Source organism: Phyllobates terribilis, unplaced genomic scaffold (assembly GCF_046119375.1).
Source record: "Phyllobates terribilis strain yellow unplaced genomic scaffold, ASM4611937v1 Scaffold_12__6_contigs__length_324123572, whole genome shotgun sequence".
In the NCBI taxonomy this organism is placed as follows: Eukaryota; Metazoa; Chordata; class Amphibia; order Anura; family Dendrobatidae; genus Phyllobates; species Phyllobates terribilis.
In genome coordinates, this window is record NW_027362772.1 from 299,503,993 (window position 1) to 299,516,197 (window position 12,205).

A 12,205-nucleotide genomic window follows, 5' to 3' on the forward strand; every position below is an offset into this window, starting at 1 on the left:
TCTTTATATAATAATTGATAGTGGACATCCCCTTTAATTTATCAGTTTATTTTACTAGAAATATTTATTTTTTTCTTTTAATCTTCTCGTCTCCAAAAAAATAAATAGTAAAATGATAGATATAATATATTCGAAGTAGCTGAAAATAAGTAAATTTGAACTAGTGGTAGTGAACAGAAGGACAGCACGAGAGATTTACAGTGCAAGGGATAATTTTATTTAATCGAACATAAGCTTAAATTAGCTTAGTTAAAATGATTCAGACTCAGTGGGGTCACTGGGTCGGATAAGAGAATAGGTATTAAAAGTATTAAGATTTTTTTAAAATCAATAAAAAGATTGGTGTCCACTGATATAAGATCAACATAGGCCTTTTTCCCGTAGTCTGTGGATGTTCGGTTGCAGTAGATGTATAAGGAGGCAAAGGCTTGTAGACCTGGTGGGATAGAATAGGAATGTATAAATATGGTATACTGATGAGCGATAGGGAACAGGTAGATATCTTTTTGTTGTGGTTACCTGATACTGGTGCCTCGTATGGGATACGAGGGTCACTGGTGGTACATGTTGGTGCCTAGGAAGGAGGACGAAGGGTACCTAGAGTGGGGTACAAAAGATGTATGGATCGGCGTTTCATATTACCGTACAACGTCCTGAAAAGCATGATGTGATTATATGGCGCCAAGAGAAATCAGTCAGTCACTTGTGTAAAGGAAGGACGGGCCCGGTCCGCCAAAGTCTGGCAAATGTACGGGCGCCACCCTTGTCCACAGGTTGTGTGTGGTACTGCATCCTGGCCCCAATTAATTCATTGGAGCTGAGCTGCAATACCAGATACAGCCCAGGAGGAAGAGTGGCGCTGTGTGTGTGGCAGAGATATTTTATTTAGTCACATACAAGCCCTTTAACTGCGACAGTCCGACAACGTGCGCATAATATGACACTCACAGCGGTTGTCATCGCCTTACATTTTAGCAAAGCCGTTGCCCGTATCGACCAATCACAGCACAGCTTTCATTTTACCACAGCTGTATGAAACCCTCTTATTGGTTGCCAATAAAAATTAAATGACAGCAACCAATCAGATTCCTGCTTTCATTTTACCACAGCTGTATGAAACCCTCTAATTGGTTGCCGATAAAAATTAAATGACAGAAACCAATCAGATCCCTGCTTTCATTTTACCACAGCTGTATGAAAGCCTCTTATTGGTTGCCGATAAAATTAAATCACAGCAACCAATCAGATCCCTGCTTTCATTTTACCACAGCTGTATGAAACCCTCTTATTGGTTGCCGATAAAAATTAAATTACAGCAACCTATCAGATCCCTGCTTTCATTTTCCACACAAATTAAAGCTGCAATCTGATTGGTTGCTATGGGAAATTGCTGTATTTCTAATTTTGGCACATTATTTTTGGTGTTATTTTACAGCAAGCTGCTGCAGTAAGTCTCTTTCACCATGGAGACACGCGGACCGCCCCCTCACCTCACTTCTTCACCACAAGCCTATTTCATTCACCCTTTGTCTGTACAGCGTTGAACTGCGCATGCGCCTCTGCCGCCACGCATGCGTAGTGATTCTCCGCAGAATCGGATGCTACCATCTTTTAAAACCTAGGGGTGAAGAGTAGACGTAGACTTCCACTCGCCGGCCTGCTGAAGCATATTTCTGGAATTGTGCCCCGTATATCGCGGTCACTGTATTTTCTCTGTCTGTGATAACATTATTTATGATGTAAGTGTGGAATAAACACTTGGGAATCACATGTTGCAGGTTTGTCCTCCCCCGTGTACGGAAGTGGTAGGGCGCAGTATGAGATAGACGCTTGTGTAGAAGCTGCCGGCGCCATTTTGTGACGGAACCTGGGAGGTGTGAACACCACGGCAGCAGCAGAGCGCAGCACCGTTGGGTTTTGTGGACGGTTTCCTTCTTTTGAAGCTTCAGTCGACTCGACACCAGGGATTTCAGCTATAGTTCGACCCTGGAGCCTGTGAGTATCTGGCGGGGGCGCTGTGCGGAGGCCGCATGGCCGGGGCCTCCGGTGGGAGGGGCGGCGGTTGGGAGCCGGGCTCGGGCCTGTACTCCGAGCTCAGCATCGGCGGGTACCTGCCATGTGGCTGCCCCTTTAAAACCCATCCCTTTTATATATGTGATTTTTATAGTTAATTTCACTTCACTTTTTTTTTTTTTTAATTCCTGTAACTTTCTGATACTTTTTTCAGTCCCCACCTCCCCTATATTATCTCATTACTGGCTGTAACCCTGAGAGTGGTACCAGGCCCCATCCTAATGGGGTACATTCCGACCACCATTCTCCTAGGTTAGGGGGGGTGATTAGTGGGGTCCGACTGCTGGGCAGAAAGGAGCCATAGTGCGCATCCCCAGCCGCTGCTCCAGTCATTCCCGATGGGACTGCTGAGCGCCATGCTCCTTTTTCTGGTAGCCCCCTAGAGATTGAAGGGTGCGGTGGTCACGCATGTGTGCGGATGAGACTTAAAGGTTGACCACTACTTTAACATTGTGGACCTATCCTTGGGACAGGTTGTCAATGTCTGATCGGTAGGAGTTCAACACCCGGCTCCCCCGCCGATCTGTTCTCTATGCCGGCCAGATGTGATTGGTTATGAAGCGCCCCCCATCTGATAATGGCTGTAGCTGGGTACTGCAATCTGCCCCTTAGTCATATCAATGATGTGCAGTACCCGGTCGCAGCCACGATCGTTAGATGGAGCAGTTCCGTAACTGAGCACTTCTGGCCAGCACTGAACAGGTGATCGGTGGGGTTGCACGCAGGGCTGTGGAGTCGGTAAGCCAAACCACCGACTCCTCAATTTCCCTTGTGACTACTGAGCGTATCCATAACGTGCAGCAGATTCAGCTCAGCTAAAAGCCGAGATCCTTAGATCAGGAACAGAATTTATAGGACATTTCATAACTTTCCCAAATCCTTATGAATACATTTCTACAGGGCTGTGGAGTCGGTAAGCCAAACCTCCGACTGCTCAATTTCCAGGCCTCCGACTCCCTCATACATGGCTCACGTTTAAGTGATAACTTTACTGTAGCACAGATTCATCTCAGCTAAAAGTCTAGACCCTTAGATCAGGAATAGGACAGACATTTATAGGACATTTCATAACATTACCAAATTCTTCTGAAACAAAATATTCCCCACAAACTGCATTAAACTACTGCACCCATTTTATTATATATTTTCGAAATCGGTCCATTTTATTCCGACTCCACAGTCCTGCATTTACAGCACATGCTGGGTTGTATTATATATTTCAGGAGTCTATTTTATTCCGACTTCAGTCCTGGTTGCCTCCTCTTTGGAGTTGTGTCCTTGTGGGCTGTGGTTGTGAAGCCCCTGAATCCGCAGGTGCAATATTACTGATGTTGTAAACTTGGACTGGACAACCGTGGACCTAATTAAAACTAAGAAAAAAAAGCCTTCCCTGATGTCTGCCCTGTCACTTGACCTCAGTTTGTTCTGAAGTTTGTTAGGCAATCCCCACGTTTTACGGCGTCTTATCGGCTACAAAACATGCGGCCCGGGTACACATGTCACTCGAGCACCCGCGATACTCTGTGCATACTCGAGTAGGCATGTATATGATGACTGTAGAATTTCTTGCTGGAGCAGGTTTTTCTGGACCTTGTATATAATTTTTTTAAAAAAAGCCAATATCTTGTGATGTATTGGGTTGGTAAGTGAAATGGTTTCTTTTAGTTTGCAGCCATGGAGATGGAATATATCCGTGTGGCAGAGGACGAGAATGAGGAGCCAATGGAAATACCATCGGAGGATGATGGCACCGTCCTGCTGTCCACCGTAACTGCTCAGTTTCCTGGTGCCTGTGGCCTCCGTTACCGGAATCCAGTGAATCAGTGCATGCGCGGCGTCCGCCTGGTAGAAGGCATCCTACATGCTCCAGAAACTGGATGGGGAAACCTCGTGTATGTCGTGAACTACCCAAAAGGTGAGAAGTTCTCCTCTTACAGTGGATTTGTGACGTCCGCTCGGCCAGTGCTGGTGGGCTGCAGCAGAGGCCGGTATGGCTATAAAGCCTTCATGTGATTAAAATTTCAAGACCCTTTTTGTGTTTATCTACATTAATTGAAATTATGTTGATTTGTCCAGAAGAGATCTGCAGCTGGTAAGATTTAACAAATGAATCTGCATGCTGCCGAATTTTTCTGCACAGAAAGTAAAGTGAGAGGCAAATAATTTTAATCCCCAGTGTGACGCTTTCCAACCCCTTCAGTGTAATTGGGGTGACATGTGCTATTCATTTTCATGCCAAATTTCCTTCTCTGACCACCATTCCATTTATCTATTGGTCTGCCGGTAAAAAAAACAGCTCAGCAGCCCTATAGGAAAGTAATGGAGTAGTAGTCAGGCTTTAAGCAGTGCTGTCGCTCCTGCCTAACAGGAATGAAATCTCCTATTGGTGCTCATCCCAGCAATCGGACCACCACCGGTAAAATTATCCCTTTATCCTGTTTAATGGGTAGTATCTTGTTTTCACTGGACACCCCTTTAATGTGCATAGGAAACATTGCAGAAATGTGTGCCAAGTATGTAATGTTAATGTACAGATGAGACCCAAACTACCACTTATTTGCCTAGTAGACTGTTGCTGCTACTCTGTACTGTGTCCCACTGATCTTGTGGCTTACTAAATCATGGCAGGCAGGGCCAGAAGAAATGGGACACCGTAGGGATTAGTGCCAGTCCTGTAGACCTTATCCCATAGTCTTGGTGCTCATCCAGTAAAGTCTAAACCATGGAGACTTCCTATAGAGCTGGAGTGGTGTGTGCTGACGGAGCTGGGAATGGAGAACATTGCTGCTGTTCTGCATGGCCCACCTGATGGCTTGGAGCTCTGCAGCTTACGATAGATGGTATATCTATATAGACCACTGTGCCTTCTTTCAAGACAGTCAATATATTTTTATTGCAGACAACAAAAGGAAGATGGATGAAACCGATGCTTCTTCTGCTGTTAAAATTAAGCGAGCCGTAACAAAAACCTCTGACCTCATTGTGCTCGGCCTACCATGGAAAACAACGGAGCAGGATCTGAAGGACTACTTCAGCACCTACGGAGAAGTCATCATGGTCCAGGTACTGATGCTGCAGACCTTCACGGGCACTTGCTAATGAGCTGAATTTTGACACTTTAACACTTTTTTTTTTTTTTTCTTTTGATTTGCAGGTTAAAAAAGATACCAAAACCGGGCAATCTAAAGGCTTTGGCTTTGTAAGGTTCACAGAATATGAAACGCAAGTGAAAGTGATGTCCCAGCGCCACATGATAGACGGAAGATGGTGCGACTGTAAACTGCCCAATTCCAAGGTAACGTCACATCCTCGTGTCATTCTTGTGCATGTCTGTTACATACTCATGGAGGCGTCAATGGCAGTCTTTTGTCTAAAGTGACTTGATCATTAACTGGTACCTGACAGCAGGTTTTTTTTCCATAGAATCATGTGACAGGTTCCCTTTAATGTCTGGAAACCATTAGAATAGGATATAAAGGCTTGTACACATGCCAGCTTGCGTCTCTATTTAAAGTGAACCTGTCAGCGGGATTAAACTACAGGCATTGTCATGCTGAGGCTGTTGCACTGTCTCTATGATGAGGAGCATTCTTGTGCTTCGGGGTGGTCTTTTCTTGCTGATCTGGCCTAGAGCCCCAGGAGAAGACCCTGCCTACAGTCCTGCCCCGGAGCACGGGCATATCATTAACTCAAACTGCAAACACTTAAGATGGATTCCTTCACATCCAGTATCGTGTTGGGGCTGCTGCACTGATTAATATGACACTGCCTGTAGTTTACTTGGCAAAATCCTGCTGACAGGGTTTGCTTTAAGAGGTTCGTGGAACATGTGACAAAATGTACTGATTAAAGGAGGGATTGCTTTTTTTTTCCTTTGTGCAAGGGTTGCAATTTATTATAAATCTTGAGCATACAGTGCACAATGGAGATCTTTGGATTGCAGAAATGGTTCATTTTATGTAACACAATGGCACTATTTTAGGTTTGCAGCCTGTTTGTCAGCCCATCCTAATGATAAATATCTCCACTCATTGTGGCTCCTTTACAGCAAAGCCCGGACGAGCCAATGCGCAGCCGTAAAGTGTTTGTTGGCCGCTGCACTGAGGATATGAGCGCCGAGGAGCTGCGCCAGTTCTTCACACAGTACGGCGAGGTCGTGGATGTCTTCATCCCAAAGCCGTTCAGAGCGTTCTCCTTTGTGACTTTTGCAGATGATCAGGTAAGACTGGGGATAAATGCAAATCCAGTAATTATCTGCCTCGTTCTTGGGTTGTTTTAGCATGACTTCATGAGCAGATCACTTCGGCAGTTTTTCTAATAAAATTACATACCGTGGATGTGCTATAAAACAGATGTCTTTTATCTGTGTGACCACACGCACCCACCTGTATTAACTTGAATTTAGTCCCCCCACTCATCCGACCTGTATCTGCACATTTATTGGCCTTGTGTGTACAGGGAAACCTGATCCAGCAGTAATTGCTTTGTGCAACTAGTTGGTAACCTGTCACTTTGCATATGGCAGCCGGTCTGTAGGAAGAGCTGAGCGTGCAGGCATGGGGCAGTGGTTCAGTATATCTTATGTCATAGTCTTACCGTGCACTGGGGGCTCTTATTCTGATTATCCGCACAGTCATACAGGGATTTCTGCAAGGACCGCCCACTGGACTCCTTGGCAGACATCTAAGTAAGCACATGCTGCCTGCACACTACACCATGTAACTACCGGCCTGTCATACATTAGTTTTTTTCTTTTTAGCCACAGGCAAACTGCACTTAAGCTTTTTAATGGTTTTGCTGTCTAATATGGATAGTCTTTGACTTTAAGGCCTGATATCGGGGTCTTTGTAGCAGTTGGTGCTAGAATTGGTTTTTGTAGGTGACACCCCACTAAGTGAATGTCTTTTATTTTTCAAGGTTGCCCAGTCTCTGTGTGGAGAAGATCTCATTATCAAAGGAGTCAGTGTTCATGTGTCTACGGCGGAGCCGAAGCACAATAATAACAATAGGAGCCCTTTGGAGAGGGGTGGCAGATTCCCAGGCCCCAACTTTGGCAATCAGGGGTACCCTAATAACAGGCCCAACAGTGGTGCACTTGGTAACAATCAGCCCAATAACATGGGGGGAGGTGGTGGTGGTGGAGGAGGCGGCGGCGGCATGAACTTCGGGGCATTTAGCATTAACCCAGCAATGATGGCAGCTGCTCAGGCTGCTTTACAGAGCAGCTGGGGTATGATGGGCATGCTGGCTAGTCAGCAAAATCAGCCTGGCCCCCAGGGTCAAGGCAATCAGGCTCAAGGCAATCAGCCACGAGACCAGCCACAGGGCTTTGGCTCTGCCAGTAACTCCTATGGGTCAAACTCTGGGGCTATAGGCTGGGGTTCTCCTAATGCCGGCTCCGGCACGGGCTTCAATGGGGGCTTCAGCTCGAGCATGGAATCCAAGTCCTCTGGTTGGGGTATGTAGATGGTGTGGTAGATGTGTTGGAGGGGGGGGGGGTAAATGATCATTTCCTAATTTTATGGTAAGTACAATGTTGAATGCATTTACAGACCTACTGTCCCTCGAGGTTTTCTTCAAGCTTGCAGGTGGTTCAGCAGATATATCCTCTATGAAGGAAACAGGTGGCCGTGATCCCATGTGTAAATGCTCTATGAACCCTTACTGTATGTTGAAGAAAACCACTTGCCTTTGTTTGGTGTTGCCCAGTGACTAACTTAAAACCATTTTATATATGACTTTATTTTTTTTTTATTTTTTTCTTCTCTGATGTTAATGAGAATCGCATCTTAGAACCGTTTTCCTTTCCTTATTGTGTTCACTGCTCCGCACACTTGTCTCTCTGGACCTGGCACTCAGTTCTGTTTTATATCCGGCCCTGGAATTGTTCCTTCATAATTCCTCCCCACACTCCCATCAAGAAATCTGCGGCACACGGCCAGTCTTAAGACGGTGGGTGATCCAATTTTTGTCCGCTATATTTCATGGAAGTCGTACCAGCGCTTTTGAGAACGCACGGCTGTGAGATGGATCCAGAAAGCTGTTTGGTCCGTGGGCTTGTTGGTGCCAAGGCATGAGAGGCTTGGGGTATGAGCGAGAAGCGGAGAGCGTGCAGAGACCTGGTGGTGCATTTTGGAATTTTTTTTTTTTTTTTTCTAAGCGTTAAAAGATTGTGTCTCTCGATCCGGTGGCCATGGTTGAGCGTGGTGTGCCGAGAGCAGTGGGAGCCAGTAACGTACGAATGTTTTTCTTGCATTCAAGAGGACTCGTTCATTTGGAAGACTGGGGCTGATTATATATCTTTGTTTCTTGCCTAAATGCTATAAATGTTTGAAATAGTTTTGTGTATAAAGAAAACCATTTTTTTTTTTTTTCCCCTTGAAATGTCTACTGCTGTGAATGCTGTATGAGGTGTGCACTCTTTACCTGTTCAATGACCTTGTGAGTCTTTGTGAACTGTATATGGTTGGGGGCGGGGGGGTGAACGCTCTGGAGTGACCTGGGAAATGCTCCTGTTCTAGAGTGTCGGGACTGTTTTGGTTTGTAAGTAATACCCAGAATGCTGTTTGCAGTCATGTGTTCTGTGTCTGAATGCTTTTTACAAGACTTGTCAATGTAGGATTCTTAAATAAAATCGGTTAACTAAGACATGGTTTGATGTTAATGTTTTCTTTTCCCTCCTTCCAATCTGGTTTACCCTGTAAGTGACAGCTACAGCCATGTTGACAGAGACCAGGGGTAAGTATGGCTGAATTCACACTACGGAGCTCTAGTCTGTGCTCAGATGCAATGCCTCGTACAGCTGGGCTTCCTAACCGCCTCTTGGGCGTAAGGCCTGCGGTATTGCAATCAAGTGCTGACATGTGGATTTGGCTTAAAGCCTCATTAAGATTTGCAATAATGACAGTCAGGTTTTGAGCACACATGGTCTGAAAAGACAGTAAGATTATCAACTGACAAAGGTCTCTCCTAAAACGCTTTTTACCAAGGTGGAGGAGCAAAGGATACGTCTTGTAATCCAGCTGTGATTGTACTACGAAAAACCCCACAGCAGCCTGCATCGTCCCTCATCACAGCTACGGACATGGCTGGATGCCGAGGGGGCATTTGCCCTTTTAATGAACACTCTCCTTATGTGAAATAATCAAGGGAAGGAAGACTCTGTCCTACTTGGTTTAGGATTGGTTTTGTGTTTGTTGATTTGATGGCCATTAAAGAAGTCAGTCAGTGTTTTAATGAGATCTCTGGTAGGGTTGAGCGAGTATGCTCGGGCCGAGCTCCGAGTAGTTACAGCTGCTCGGTGATATGGTTGAATCGCTCCCGTGTGCATGATTTGCAACTGTTTGACAGCTTTATTACATGTGAGGAATGTGTAAGAAATAGACATTCCTCACATGTAATGAAACTGTCAAACAGTTGCAAATCATGCACACGGGAGCGCTTCAACCATATCACCGAGCAGCTGTAAATACTCAAAGCTCGGCCCGAGCATACTCGCTCAACACTAATCTCTGGTGTCTGTATGCATCCTAATCAATGATCAAGTCTTCCCTGTAGGACTGCACCAATAGATGACTGCCTGTCACTGGATAGGACCACTATTCAATAACTTTCTGCTTGATCCTGAGCTATGGTTGACTTGATGGATGAACGCTCTTTGCTCTGTAAGAAGGTTGATCTTGTGCAGCCTAGATGGATCCACCATTATCTTGACAGTATCAAGTAAGGAGGCAGTAATGTGTTACAAGGAAAAAACGAGAACCTGTAAAAAACAAATAAAAATAGCGAAGGAGGAAACAGATGTATTGCTAGGGAAAGTAGATCAAATCCCAAACTGTTCTTTACGTATATAAATAGTAAAAGGATTAAATCGGATAATATTGGACCGATAAAGTGAGGAAGGCAAAAATCATAGAGAAAGATGAGGATAAAGCTAATCTATTAAAAAAAATTTTTTCGACAACTTTCACAAAGGAAAGAGAACTAACAGGAGAAATGAGAAGTGACAAGCTTAATCCTCCACTAAGTATGACAAATCTAACCCAAGCTGGGGTACAGAAACGCCTCAGTAACATTAAAATAAACAAATCACCAGGACCTGATGGCATACACCCACGGGTACTAAGGGAACTAAGTAATGTGATAGACAGACCGTTATATCTTATATTTAAGGACTCTGTTGAGACTGGGTCTGTACCACTTGATTGGCAACAGGTGAATGTAGTGCCAATATTCAAAAAGGGAGCGAAAAGTGACGCCGGAAACTATCGGCCGGTGAGTCTGACGTCCGTTGTGGGCAAAATTTTTGAGAGTTTCATTAAAGAGGCAATTACGGAGCATCTTGATGCTAATAATCTTTTATTCCCGAACCAACATGGATTCATGAGGAATCGCTCCTCAAACTAACCTGATTGACTTCGACGAGGAGGTTAGCTCTCGAGTAGATCAGGGGGAACCAGTGGATGTCGTGTATCTCGACTTCTCAAAAGCATTCGATAGCGTGCCACATAATAGGTTGGTATACAAAATGAGAATGATGGGGCTGGGGGAAAATGTCTGCAAGTGGGTAGCTAACTGGCTAAAGGATAGAAGGCGGAGGGTGGTTATAAATGGAATATACTCAGATTGGGTAAGCGTCACTAGTGGGGTACCACCGGGGTCTGTACTAGGCCCAATGTTATTTAATATCTTTATTAACGACATAGTCAACGGGATAAATAGTAAAATATCAATATTTGCAGATGACACAAAGTTATGTAAAACAATTAATACAAAAGAGGACAGTGCAGACCTACAGAGGGATTTGGATAAGCTGGGTAGGTGGAGCATTAAATGGCAAATGAGGTTTAATGAGGAGAAATGTAAGGTCATACATATGGGAAGGAAAAATGGAAGTCACCAGTACTCACTGAATGGGAAATCATTGGGGAATTCAGAGATGGAGAAGGACTTGGGCATCTTGATTGATAGCAAACTAAATTGGAGTGCCCAAAGTCAGGCCGCTGCTGTAAGGGCAAACAGGGTAATGGGATGTATCAGAAGAGGTATAGCTGCAAAGGATGAGAACATTGTTCTTCCACTGTACAAAGCACTGGTCAGACCACACTTGGAATACTGTGCTCAGTTATGGGCCCCAATATATAGAAAGGATATAAATGAGCTTGAAAAGGTACAAAGGAGGGCAACAAAATTAATAAGGGGAATGGAGGGACTACAATACCCAGAGAGGTTGGCAAAACTAGGACTATTCAGCCTGGAAAAGAGAAGGTTGAGGGGGGACATAATAAATGTGTACAAACATGTTAGGGGACAGTATAGAGATCTTGCCCGGGATTTGTTCAAAAGGAGGGATATTACGGTAACAAGAGGGCATTCACTAAGACTGGAAGAGAAAAGGTTTCAGCACCAGCATAGGAAGGGGTTCTTTACGGTAAGAGCAGTGAGAATATGGAATTCACTGAGTGAGGAGACGGTAATGTCTGATTCACTACACCAGTTCAAGCGGGGACTGGATTCATTTCTAGACACCAGGCAGATTTCAGCGTATACTTAAAAATAAAATAAAATAGTAGGTTGATACAGGGATTTATTCTGACTGCTGGTTTCAGAGTCGGGAGGGAATTTTTCCTCAGGTGAAGATTGGCGAAATCATTTGGGGTTTTTGCCCTCCTCTGGATCAACTTTAGCAATTACAGAACTAACAGGTCGAACTTGATGGACGCAAGTCTTTATTCGGCTTTACTAACTGTTACTATGTAAGCCATCGGGTTGCTGGTTTTGCTGCTTTGTTCTTTCTATTCTTCCGACCATGATGTCCTTCTCCAGTGATTGCTGTCTTTGTATGATGTGTACAAATTAGGCAAAGTTGTAGCTTGGTGCTCCTTTCTCCCAGTGCCATGTCTGGCTTGATTTTGTTCCAAAATTTGTTGATTGCATCCTTCTCCAGCACCATATTTTGGCGGTGTCGATTTTTTTTTTTTTCTTTATCGTCCAGGTTTCGCATCCATATGTTACTACAGAAAAGACCAAACTATGCACGAGCCGTGTCTTCATCACCAGTGAAATGTTCCTTGATTTGAGGGCTCGTACACTTTAAACAAATGCTAAATTTATTAACTTTTCCAACATTGTA

General features: G+C 44.5%; 1 protein-coding gene and 1 long non-coding RNA gene across 2 annotated transcripts; one reads left to right on the forward strand and one right to left on the reverse strand.

Annotated features, from left to right (window-relative positions):
* Window positions 1-229: 229 nt before the first annotated feature.
* On the reverse strand, window positions 230-1,796 carry LOC141172753 (uncharacterized). Its single transcript, XR_012252531.1, has 3 exons — window positions 1,491-1,796; window positions 520-597; window positions 230-436 (listed from the first exon to the last, which is right to left on the reverse strand). It is a non-coding gene; the product is annotated as an uncharacterized lncRNA (long non-coding RNA).
* An 18-nt stretch (window positions 1,797-1,814) lies between these two features.
* Window positions 1,815-8,719, forward strand: TARDBP (TAR DNA binding protein). Its single transcript, XM_073657222.1, has 6 exons — window positions 1,815-1,995; window positions 3,739-3,988; window positions 4,973-5,136; window positions 5,228-5,368; window positions 6,122-6,292; window positions 6,991-8,719. Exons 2-6 carry the CDS (start codon window positions 3,748-3,750, stop codon window positions 7,537-7,539), a joined length of 1,266 nt encoding a protein of 421 aa, XP_073513323.1. The 5' UTR covers window positions 1,815-1,995; window positions 3,739-3,747; the 3' UTR covers window positions 7,540-8,719.
* The last annotated feature ends 3,486 nt before the right edge of the window (window positions 8,720-12,205 follow it).